General features: G+C 37.8%; 1 protein-coding gene across 9 annotated transcripts in view; it reads right to left on the reverse strand.

Annotated features, from left to right (window-relative positions):
• The window catches only part of UTRN (utrophin), a 389,337-nt gene that overhangs the window by 75,371 nt on the left and 301,140 nt on the right, over positions 1-12,826 (reverse strand). For all 9 annotated transcript variants that reach the window (XM_049799497.1, XM_049799498.1, XM_049799496.1 and 6 more), the window contains 3 exons: positions 11,678-11,824; positions 10,198-10,276; positions 5,003-5,063 (listed from right to left, as the gene is read on the reverse strand). In XM_049799497.1, the coding sequence (XP_049655454.1) occupies positions 5,003-5,063; positions 10,198-10,276; positions 11,678-11,824 (287 nt within the window). The remainder of the gene's footprint in view (positions 1-5,002; positions 5,064-10,197; positions 10,277-11,677; positions 11,825-12,826) is intronic.

The raw sequence follows: 12,826 nt of genomic DNA on the forward strand, positions 1-12,826 counted from the left end.
TGGTAATTGAAGAAACTCTCAAAACCTGAAACCTGTATTATCTCTTCCTGCAAATTTAATTTTATTTTCCCTTCTAAGGGAAATACTTCTTAGTATTTATACGAATGGGATTATTTACTAGAATAAGAAAAAAAAAGTTAACTTTCCCAGTTCCATTAGTTCTCCCCTCTTCCCCATACAAGTATAAACCAAACATCAGGAAAGACTTTCTGAAGAGTCTTAAAAAAATGGAGAAGCAAAAGCATTTTATTCCTGTCCCCCATAAAGTTGAACATGAAATAGGAGGTGATAAAATGGGATTTTTAAGATGTTGGTGATGCCAGCCTCTTTGCAGGATTACAGAAAAGTAACCAGGGCGACTATGGAGTTTGATATTGATCAATTTAATGATTACATCAAGAAATTGCTCTCCCTATGTAATGCCCTGCATGAGATTAAACTCACTGTGACCCTTTCTGTGTTACCCTTTTGTTTCTTCTGCACCGTACAAATACCTAATAATTTAGAGCATTGAAAGGCACACATCTGAAGAACACTTAAATTACAGTTAAAAGAACAGTGAGAAATGCCAGTGTAATTATGTTTTCTGCACACTCCTTTCAGTTCATCATGTTTTCCTCAAAGATGTTTAACAATCACACATAGCGTCTCCTTTATTCTTCTGTTTCTCTTTAGAATATTTTTATTGAAGTGCCATGTAACATAGGCTTTGTTTTTTCATTTTCTGTTATAGAGGCCAAGCCTGTCTTATTCGTGTGATTCAAATAGTTATAAGTGAACAACAGCAGAAAACTCTCCTTATTAAATCTCAAACCTTTGCAAACCAACCTATGAAATATGTATTCAATGGCAAGTTTGCCAAACCTTTTGTCCAAACTTCACACTTGTATTACCAAAATTGCATTAGTAAATACTGTGCCTGCTGTGCTGTATCCCCTTCCATATCACTCATTAGTCCCATTCTCTTTTTATAAAGTATGAAAGACTAAGCTTTTATTTTTTTAACACCATTGAGATTTTACAGATTCAGGTTTTCATTGATTGAATTCTACTGTGACAGAGAAGAGTCAGACTTCAGAAATACAAAAACTTCTATCAATTGTCATTAAGAAAAAAAAAATCACACAGGAGGCAAAAAGGACTAAATAAAATTACATCAACAGAGGCAAAACCATTTGGCAAATTTGGTTTACATAGTCAGACAATTCAAGAAGAGAAAAGAGACAGGCTAAATTATGTAAGCTCAGTTCAACCAAATATCTGTCATACCCAGGGCACGCGCACCTTGATAAACCTAGGCTCAGTGAATTATAAATCCTTCTTTCAGCCAAGCAGAACAGTCACTCCTTTCCAAAATGCCCCAGACCCAGACTGCCACTGTCTGAACTTATAGGGCAGAGGAGTTTGTACACTGGCTTTTTAATCTTTCACGTGCTACTGCTACCTGATTAAATACAATGCCAGAAAGGGCGGACACGCCAACGGTTAGTAAATGGGGTGGGGAAAACAAACTGGACTCCAAAGCCACCATGGTGTCCTGGCACAGTAAGGACCTCTTTCTCTGAGACACTTCTCTCCATGCGCATAAATGCAGGTTACCTCTGGCATCAGGAAACAAACAGAATAAATGCTGCTCATCTGAAAATACAGACGTCTTGCATCATTTTGACATTCTCCTTACAGATTCACTGCTACCTAAAAGTGCTCTCTCCTGCCTTCTCAGCTGCGGTTCCCCATATTTTTTTTACACTCCATTCTCCATGTGCAATAAAACTGTGAAGAGTGCAGTTTGGCTTTTCTTTAAATACTCGACTTAGAAGTACAACTACATCATCATCTGCAGCTATGTCACTTCCTGAATATTTTACATTTCTCATTCAAGGACACCCACAAAAAGCAATTGAAATGAAGTAAAGGTATGAATTTATGGTTGTCTAAGAAGAGTGTATGTCCTTAGTCAGAAATAAAGTAGCCTGATTTCAATTAGCATTTATTTCCCTTTCAAAATTAATTTTAAAAAATTCTCATTTTTCAGCCACCAATCATTAAATCATACTTTTATTCTCCTTTTCTGCTGTTTTTCTTCCTTATCCCATAAAATGAACAACTGGTACCTTAAACCTTCTCTCTGAACATACAAGTCTTGCTGTAAGGACAGTAAATATAATTGCTCTCGAATGATAAAGTTATTGAGACTCATCATAACTGTTCCTTCTACTCATGTTACAACAAAGGCACCTTGTTCAAAGAGGTTAGTACAATTAAACAAAAAAGAACATTAAGTTAATCTTTTCCTCTTTCCCAGATTTTTTTTCTATATAAACAACCACCATTAAATCCTGTTGACTGTTCTCTTGAATTGTATTACAGAAGCTCATGTAATCACTCCGATCAAATAAGGTTTTGTGCCAGCATTGTTTTCCTCTCTTCTTTAAAATGTATCTGAAATTAGGGAATAGATGAAGGTTTAAAAGACTATTTAAAGCTAAGAGCTCTCTCCAGCCTGATCATACCAAAGCAATTGAAGTTCAGAATCAGCTCTTTTCTGCTTTATCTTCCACAACTCTGTGTTTTATCTAGCTGCTGCTGCCAACATTGAAGTTTAGATCAGTAAGCAATAAGAAATGAAGGAAACTGCCAAGGTCAGTCTGCTTGTCAGACCGTGGAGGTACTGAAATCCAGTATTCCTTCTCAAGCTTTTTAAAATAAATAAATCCTACTGGTTACATGTTACATCATTCTTCTCTTTCAATACAGAAGAATCAAGACATTGCTTCAGCAGCATGTATCATGTTGAAAGTAGGGAGAGATTACTGGAAAGGTCTTCTGTGAGATGCAGCAGTTAATTCCGTTGACTTAATTAAGACCATCCTCAAAATAAACCAGTGGTCTCTGCTTATACAAAGACCTCAACCCTCAGACAACTTGCCCTACACTTCTGCCCCTTTATCGATAAACTTCTGGTGCAAGACCATTAAAACAATTTCTGAGAGATGCTGGGGTTTGTTTCTCAGCCCTGACAGGCTTCATTCCCCAATCCAGCTCCAGGGCAGCCAACACGCTACTATCAGAGCAAGCCCACAGCATCAATGGATACCTCAGCACCAAGTCGTGTGCTTGCAGGATTGCACCTAGTGTGCACACTGGAAAGACTTACTTTCTTCTGAACTAGTCATAATAAAGATTTCTCAAAAACTGAACTCTGGCTGAGGTGGGGCAAGGGAGATGCCCAGAAATTTTTAAAAAAAGGTATTATGAAGTACGAAAAAAGGATATGCATATGAAATACTCAAGTTAAAAATCTTTGCTTTGCTCAGCACAGATCAGAAGCTTCAATCTTAGTCTGTTCCACCTGCTGTGGTGGTAGGATTATCCACCCTATCTCCATCCTCCATCTCTGAATGTACCGGAGAGCTCCGCAGACCCCTCCGCAGGCCAACTCGCACCCGGTAAACGCTCCCAACCTCAGCTACCGGCTCTGATCAGGCAGCACAGGAACGTGAATTGCCATCTTTCAGTGCCCACTAAGGACATACGCACAAGGCAAAAAGACTGTTTTAGGGTAGATTGCCTCTAGCTCTCTGTAGTTTGATACTTCAGCGTTTACTTTGAATTACTGCAGTGCATGTGATCATTTTAATTGCACTGCTGCCCAAGTCTGGGCAGTCAGTGTGCCTCCACATCCAACCTCTGCCCTATCCTCCTCCATCTGGGGCTGAGGGAGGAACCTCTGCTCCAGCATGTGATGGCTTTCTGTTGCCTCCTGCAAAACTTTCGAACAGAGATGCAAATGCTTTTACAAAGAATTCAAAGATCTTCACAGTAGGTTTTTCCTTTTTCTAGTTACCTACTCAGACCCTTTAAAAAATTAATCTTCATATCACAGTTTAAAACAACCATCACACCTCAAGAATGACGACAACAGCTTTGAGCAACATAGATTTACCGTTACCTGCTTTTCAAAGCTCTCAAGCACTCATAGATTGTTTTAAGCACAAAATGCGGTGCTCAGATTTACGACAGAGGAATATGCAATAGTACAAAGTCCTCACCGATGTTCTTTTAGAATGAATTATCTGCAGGTCTAATTCACAGTCATCCTACAAACTTAAAAAACCTACTTTTTTTCCAAACTCAAACTGATAACATTTTAACACAGATTTCCTTCAGCCTAAAATTAACTACTCTGGGTCTGGCTTATTATACACTGTACCTTCTTGAAATTCCATTTACCTCTCTGGCAAAAAGCTATCCTTCTCTCAAAGCTGCAATCTTTGACCTGTAAAGTACTGGCAAACAGTACATAAATAAATGCTGATGGAATGAGAAAACCCGAGGTAAGGATTGCTCCAAGTACAACACATCAGAGTCTCCACAACTATTTCTTATTATTTTCAAAATAAATATCTTGACCATTCCTCTTGGTAACCAAGGTATTTGTACAATTTTTGCCAACATTTATGTTTATGTTAAATCTACCTTAATGTGAAGCGCTATAAAAACTTCCATAAAGAAAATGACCGAAGGACAGTCAACACATGTCTATTTCCAAAGGAATTTTGCACAAAATGATGAATGGGGTCTATAGATATTAGTCATCACTGTTCTGCTATAAGTTATAAACTTTGTGTTTTTAAATACATTATGTATTCAGCTTTTCTCCCTTTACTCTACAGTTTATACTCTGGATGAGACATGCACGTAAGAACAAGCCTAGTTTGAATACCGATACTGTATTATACTGGAGCGTCTCTGCTGTTTCCTATCTGTTTGAGTGGGGTTTTTAGTTAGGGTTTGTCATTGATTTCTTTTTACATATTTCTAAATTACACAGTATGCAAAGCAATAAACATGAAAATATATAGTACGTGCAACATAACACTATGTAGAGAAACTCTTGATAACATTTCTACTTACTACTTAGTACCTATGTTTTTCTGCCAGGTTATGCTGATTAGACCCTCTGTTATGCTTAATGAAAAATGAATCAAGGCAAACTTACTTGATATAATAGGGCACTTTGTTATGTGAAACAGATCTCTGCCATGGAAACTGTACTGAGGCTGAGGAAATAAAGAGAAGGTAATTATTAGAAAGCACCTGTCAAAAAAAAATCCAACTATATATTTTATTTATTTATTTTAAAATTAAAACAGCTAAATTAAATGGCAACAATTAAAATCTCCCAGACAACTTTCAGTAATTAGGAAAATCAGCTGGAGAAAACGATGTCAATCTATCAAGATGATTCCAGCCATCTATTTGATGCCAAGCTGGAAATAAAACAAATGTAGTGATTCTACTTCAAAGAAGGATAATAAATTCTTAGCAAGCAAGCTATCCATCCAGAGAAAATGGAGACACTGGTTTTCCTACCTCCATAGAACTATTATCAGTTTAAGCTTTGAAAATAAATGCTTCTACTACTGTAATTGATGCTCTGCAACAGAACAAAAAGGAGAAATATCAACCTTACTTTTAATAGTTACAACCCTTAGCTCCTATTTGCAACTCAAATTTAATAATGATTAACACTGTATGACCAACAAAAAAGGCATTAAAACCTGTCTTGCACTCCTTGCTGAACAGCAGTAATCTTTGCAGAACTTAGACAGGTCTGATACATCAACAGATAACATCCATAACATCCAGAAGCCTTCTGCACACAGAGTTGCAAAAGGCATGAAGTCATACATGACGCTACAAATCTGCTTATCTAAAGATCCCAGGAGATTAATGGGGGAAAAGCGTTCAGGCCAACAGAACTCCTGGTGCACAACTTAAAAGTAGCTATTTACTGAAGAACTATAGGTATGTATGTGTCCTACCAGAAATTAGCCCAGACTAGTGCCTGGTTAAGTAGTGTTTTATCATAGAAGAAACTCACTTCACTAGATTCACTAGTAGAAGCAGAGATTGAAAGAACAGCTAGGAATAACTTACCATCACAATGGGATGAATTTATGCTGTACAAATATGCCAAAACCTACTCTTAGGTGCTAACACCCATTTAAAAACCTGGTAAAATGAGACACATCGTTGATCCACATTGGATCTCAAGTAATTAAACTCTCAATGGATGTAATTTTCTGCAAGCATGGCCCACTTTAGAGCTCATCCCTCTTTGGCAAAAAAAAAAAAATCATTTGAAAGTAACTCTCTCCTCTTCCTCTAAGACCTCTCAAGGCTGCAGTGAAGACCTACAAGCTGTGTAAGCCCCATAGGCTGGTGCTGCTGCAGAGAAAGGCAGGTCTCGCCCGGCTCCCAGCCGGCTGGTTCCCTGAGCGCTTTAATGGCTGTGACCCCTTCCTGGACCACACAAAATGTCATGGCTTATAATTTAAGAAACTTTCACATACTTAAAGATAGATTAACTGGGAAGAATATTTGGGAAACTACAGGAACCAAGTAAACCACATTATTCAGTGGAAAAAAATAGAGAAAATTCCGTATCACTATTTGAAGAAGAAAATAACATTTCTAATAAAGAGGTAGGTAGTTACCTGGTAAAGAAAAAACATAATAAAGGCTAAATGCTCAAATAGAGGTAGTTACCTAAAAAATAATCCTTAAGCATTCATAACTCTGAAAAAAGAAAAAAAAAAAAAAATCAACCAGATTGGTAAAGGTGGCCATCAGCTTTAGATTTTCATTCTTTAGTTTTGCAATTTGGCACCTATGGTGGCTCCAGTACAACTACACTAATTATGTCAGCTAACTAAGAAGAAAAATCTGGCCACAGTTTGCTTTGGTACGATTTATGTGCTATGACAGACTATAGATATTCTGCTCTGACAACAGATATGGACTACACAGTGTAATAAATTAAATTGTTAATTACTACGGAGCAAGTCATACTCTATTTACTTGGGAACAACCTTTCTAAAAACATTGCCAGTTCTCTGCTGCATGAAACTCCACATAAATGAAATTCCCATTCTTTTTTTTAAATCAGTTTCTCAAAGAACACTGAACAGAGTAGTTATCAATTCTGGCACTCACTAGCAGGCCTGCAGATATTAGTAAGGCTGGACACCACTCAGAAATGCTTTGAGCAGGCCACTTAAAGACCTAGGCTATTTGTTAATGAACATCTGAATTCAGCACTCTGTGGATGTTCATGGATTCTTCTAAGAAAGCATATAAGAAACAACAGAGAGGAGTGGATCATGGGCCTTAGAAAATAAATTAACTACAGAAAAAAACCAAGTTATTGTTTCTAAAGGCAGGAGACAGCAAAACAATCTTTTTGCAAAGAACAACAGATTGTAAAGATTCTTCTTCTTTTGGGATGTGTAAAATTTACCAATCAGTAACTAACTTGCAAGGAACTTACTTTCCATCTCAAAAACACTGAAAAAAAGAGCAATCAAATTTTGTCTACCACATATGGGAGGGGAAAAATAGCTCAGCAAAGAGAGCGATCACAGATTGTAGTGGCCTACTAATACTGCTCTACCTCAGCCTCCTACTGCAAGACATTTTAGGAAGGGCCAATGTCATATTGTTTGCTAGTCTTCAAAAATATTCTGAAGCGCTTTCTTAGCGATGGTCTGGATGAATCCATGCAATTGGTGTTCCAACAACTCCAAGAGCAGTATTAAACACTGCACTGTGTCTTTTTAATAGAGAAATGTAATTGGCCACTGCAGAGATGAAATCACTGGATTAAGGGGGCTGGAATCAGGGTACCGGACAATCTCATCTAGGCTCCCTTTCTCATGAAGGGTTGGACCAAATGATCTTTTGAGGTCCCTTCCAACCTGGGCTATTCTGTGATTCTATGAGTCTGATGAATAGGTAGAAATGGGTGTTTTGCTAGCACAAATTACTGATTAAATGACAACTGGGAGCTAGTCAGCAGAAAATGGTGTGATGGCAAGCTATGGTCTCTTGTTAGGATTTGGAAGAAGAGTAACAAGTAGATGAGGTAAATTTAAAACAGCTGCTGTCAAACAAACACAGATAAAAACCTCCTCTCTAATTCAGACGTGCAACTCTGGAGATAAATATTTGCATGACACATACCATAATCTCGGTTTTCGGAATTTGAGATTATTTTATTCAGACTACCACTCTACTTGTTCCTCAGAGTTAGAAGTCATTTATGGCTGCTAAAAAGGTTTGAAAAATTTGATTTAGAATACACACTATTTCAACCTGTCAGGATAAAGCCTTCATTTTTCCAGATTTAATGATTTTTTTATTACTTTCCTTTTGAATTACTGTCCCTGACATTCATTTAACAGACTTTATATAAAGTTGTAGGTATTAAGTTCTGTAACTTTGTCTAGTTCAAGCTCTTAAAACAGTTTTGGTTTTTTTAAGAAGTTTTCACTGTAGTTTGTGTGGGGAAGGGGGTTGGTTGTTTTTAACAAATAATTTAAATGGATAACTGCATATTATTTGGTTTTGCAGGACTGTGGTACTTGGCTATAGCTCTTTGCGGTATCTACCAACAGGCATTCTGGAAACTTTCCCTTCTTGACTTTTATATATAACTAAAACCAAATGTCCCCATAAGCCTGCAGAAGATGCCCTAAGCAAGGCTGAGGCATGTTGATAAGGCAATGCATAGTCTCTTTGGACATAATACTATGAACGTTTTATCCAGCAACAAAGCCATTTCACCACTCAGTCTTGTGAATGCAATTATGTGCTGTGGCATGCTGTAAGCCAAATCAAGGAAATGATCCAGGTCAAGGCAAACGAAACAAGCCAACCTTGCCTGGCAGGCTTCCCTGTTTTACATGGGGACTTTTTCACTGATTCTCCCCCACCCCCCGGCCCCAACGAGCGACCCGAACATTTGCATTGGTCCAGGTGAGAAGAGGTGAACAGCTTCAACATTGACAGGAGTGAAGTCAGGAACTCCTCAAACCAGCTAGAGTAGGGGAAACTGCATCTTCTCTACACTGCTCCCTAGTCTGTTTTAATTACGCAGACTAGAGTGACTACTCTCCCAAACAGTTAATCTAGTATTTTCCAACAGTGCCAAAGGTACCGCTCTATATATAGTCTTTTTAGCAAATTATTACATAGGTGTACTGTCCAGATCAAGGTTACAAGTTTGACATTGGAAGGGCTACAAAACCACTGTGGCAACACTATGCAATACTTTTAATGGGTTTTAATAAAACAAAATAAAACAAAAATCACATGATTTTAAAGTTGTTTGTTTGCTCCGTCAATTTAAAAAAAGGACAAAGTGGCTCCAGGAATCATTATTTTGCATAACAGCTGTAATATTTTAAATACACTGCATCTTGTTTATCATGCTGTTTACTGAAAAACTAGTTGTCAATTTAAAATAAGAACATGGTTGTCATGTAACTCAAGAAGAAATCAAGATTTATTTATTGTTTTAAATTATATTAGCTGTTTAGCTATACAGTGACATACAGCACTTGAGAATGTCTGGCACAGAGCTGCTCATTTTTATGTTCGCTTCTCAACTCCTGCAAAAATTTTGTCTTTATTACTGAAGCTCTCAGTTAAAAACTGGAGAGCTGATTGGGTTAACACTTTGTATCGTGTGCTCTGATGATGGTAGACAGGCTAGAACATCAGGAAATCAACATGGATCGTGATATCACAACCTATCTATCTGTAACGAATAATTTAAATGAGAACGAGGGAGAAAAAGCATCTGCTTTTGCCCTCTTAGTATATGGGAGATTGTAGGCTTACTTCTCTAAAATTTTCACTAAATAGAAGATGATGCAAGGATGGATCTCAAGAGGAAGTGATGCAGGTTTGCTTTCCCCGCACCTTTATTTGAAGTTGCAGGAATGTATGACATGAAGCCTTTAATTAAAAAAAAAAAAAAAAAATCCAGGCAGCTCTTCCTTTGTGTCATTCCAGCAAGTGTGGAAGCAAAAGGAAACTGAGGAAAGAGGTAGCAGGGGATGAGAGGATGTGGGTATGAACACACACAGATTCTGGAACAGCCACAGGTCAGACTGGGCACAACCATAACTCGGCAAGATATTGCAGTGATCCCCAAGGGAAACATGCCAGTGAGAATGTCAGTGGAGTTAAGAAGATGAAACAGCCCTGCAAAAACAGGGAGGTAGTTAACAACATGGAAGGGGAACTTCCTGTTCCTCAAGCCATAGGGAAACCTGGAGTGAAGAGCAGTCACTGTCTGAGAAAGCTGTCATATCTCACATGCATCTATTAATTCAAAGAACTTACCGGAAAGAAAGTGCTGGGATGCAGGCCCAAAATCTCGGTGTGCCTCCTGTAACTGTTTAAGGCGATCCTCTACGGACACCTACACATAAACACGCATGCACAAAATTTACATTGCATTTACTTTGTAACACCAGAGCCATGATAATAAAAACACTTGCTTACATTCATTTTAGTTAAATTCATCTGTGTGTCATAGCATTTATTAAACATCCAGCTATTCAAGGCTACTTTTTTTCATTTGCCCGATGAAAGTCGTGTTCATATCTTGCAGAGTTCTTGAGTGAGTACTGCAGATCAGTAACAAACAATAGTAGTTTGATGGTGACTACAGCCAACCGCTGGAGTTTCTGACCTCCTCCCAGCTCTTCTGTTGTCCAGTCTCAGTTTGATTGCATTGATCTCGCAGCTACCTTTCCAGCACAGAACCATTTTGGAAGATACCACTTCACTGGCTGACATGATTCCCCCTGGTTTATTAATTGAAACTGCACTAGCACACCCAGCAGCAGACTGGCTGGTTAGTTAACTCAAGTTGAGGGGGGTGGGGAGAAGAAACCCACTACCAAATTACATTAGGAAAGGGAAGGACTGATATGACACATTAGTAGTTTTTCCTCTCAGGAGTGACTGATTCAAAACGACTAGCCCAGAAGCTGATGCCCAGGTTTTGAAAATTCAGTCCCACTACCCTCAGCTAGAGAGGCAACAGATCCTCCATCCTTCCCCCCATTCTTTCAGACACTTAGTATCACCTTTAGAAACCAGGTAAAGAAATAAATAGCAGCTGACTCACAATAAGTATTTCCTAGCCAAAAAAAAAAAAAAAAGTGAGAAAGTGCAAAAATTGATAAATGAACTTTAACTGATGTAAGAAACTTCATTAAACCATTCGCTGTGAAACTCTGCATGAGTTATAACTGTAATCAAGCACATTGATTTACCTTTCTCAGACCATTTAAGCACAATAATCATAACTAAGCAATTTGAATCTCTCTCACAGCATACCCTCTTCTGTTGTATAATGCTAAATGTGCTCTTGCTCACATCTTGTTATAGCTCTACTAATACTTAAGTCACTTTAAGTGAAATTCTCTGCAGAAACTGAACATTCAAAACCACAATAAAACAGCTTTAACAGGAGCTGGAAACACAACAGAAGTATGTACACCAGCTTTCAGTAACAACGATTTATGCAGTAAAAATACTGCTAAAAGACATACAAAAAAGCACGCAGCAATAGTTCCCACTAGTCTCCAGAGATTAATGTGGTCTCCTGAGTGAATAAACTGCTGAGACAGCTTGAAAGGAAAAGCTTTTGGTCAAGCCATAGAAGGAAAGACATCTCCCTTTGTTGCTTTTGTACCACTAAAGTAACACCTTAAGGACAGAAATAATGAACAAATGGTGATAATGCCTCTTTTAGGAGAACAGGAGTGAGAAGCGCCCCTTCCTTCCCACCTACTGTACATATTCAGAATACCTGTAAAAGTTTCCACCGCATATTAAGATCATCCAGTTGACGAGACATCTTTAACGATGGATAAAGGTCAAGCGGAGACAGCTGACTGGACAAATCATTCACTGTTTTAACTTTCAGGTTGATGGGAGCAATTTCTTCTCTAAAAGCCTAAAAGAGTAAGAAGCATACATTTATGTTGAACAGACATCTGAGCAGCACAAAACCCACTGTAAACTCAACATGGTGCTGACTTGCCTAATGTGGCAGCTTATGCTAAACAACTGTATTCAACTCGGTTCTCCAGCAAACAAAGTTCACTCACTTCAATATTCTTATTAACTCTTTCATATTCATCTTTAGAGAAAAAAATGAAATTTAGCCAAATACCCATATCCAAATTGCATCCTTAAAACCATTTAAATAAGGTTTTTAGTGGTGCCATATGGCTTTAGAGCTTTTCTTTCCAAAAAGAAATATGCAATGCCCTATCAGGAGCTTTAGCAGTATACAGCCTCAAGTGCCCTTAAAAAAAAAAAAAAAGTGTTCAGTAACTACAGTTTTCCAGTATTAAGCAGCTGACAAAAATTCAATTTAAAAACTATTATTGAATTAGCAAAGCATGAAGGAATGTATCTTCTAAGGAAAAGGAGGACAATGTTTTACCCGATTAGAACTGTACAGTAGAACTACTACAATGATTAAAAAGAAGAAAAAGGTTTATTGAATCAAATGGAACTAAATACAGTATTAAAACAAAATTGATGCAAGTTTTAGTTACAGTTGAAAAGATGCATCAAATGTCTTTCTTGCTGTGAGCAGTTAATTGTTCAATCCTATAAATGGCTTGCTTCAAAATCACAAAACAAGCCAAAACAACTGAAAAAAATATTTTCTTTGGACATTTCAATTATTTACCTCCCTTCAAAATCTCTCTCATCAGGCCCAGGAACAGAAGGCACGTACTGGCAAGAAAGAAGCGTTTGGCTTCTGGACAGCCAGCAAGCAGCTATTACTTCAGCAGATGTTTCAGTTTTTCCACAGCCATGAAAATCTAAAAGACTTTGCTTTACTCTTATTTACAGAAAAATCCATCAAGATACGACAAATCGCTTCTTAACATGAGAACAAAGGCTGTTCAGCATCAGCATCTTAGTGCTTGCTTTAGTACCT

The sequence above is a fragment of the Accipiter gentilis genome, chromosome 5, assembly GCF_929443795.1.
Source record: "Accipiter gentilis chromosome 5, bAccGen1.1, whole genome shotgun sequence".
Taxonomy (NCBI): domain Eukaryota; kingdom Metazoa; phylum Chordata; class Aves; order Accipitriformes; family Accipitridae; genus Astur; species Astur gentilis.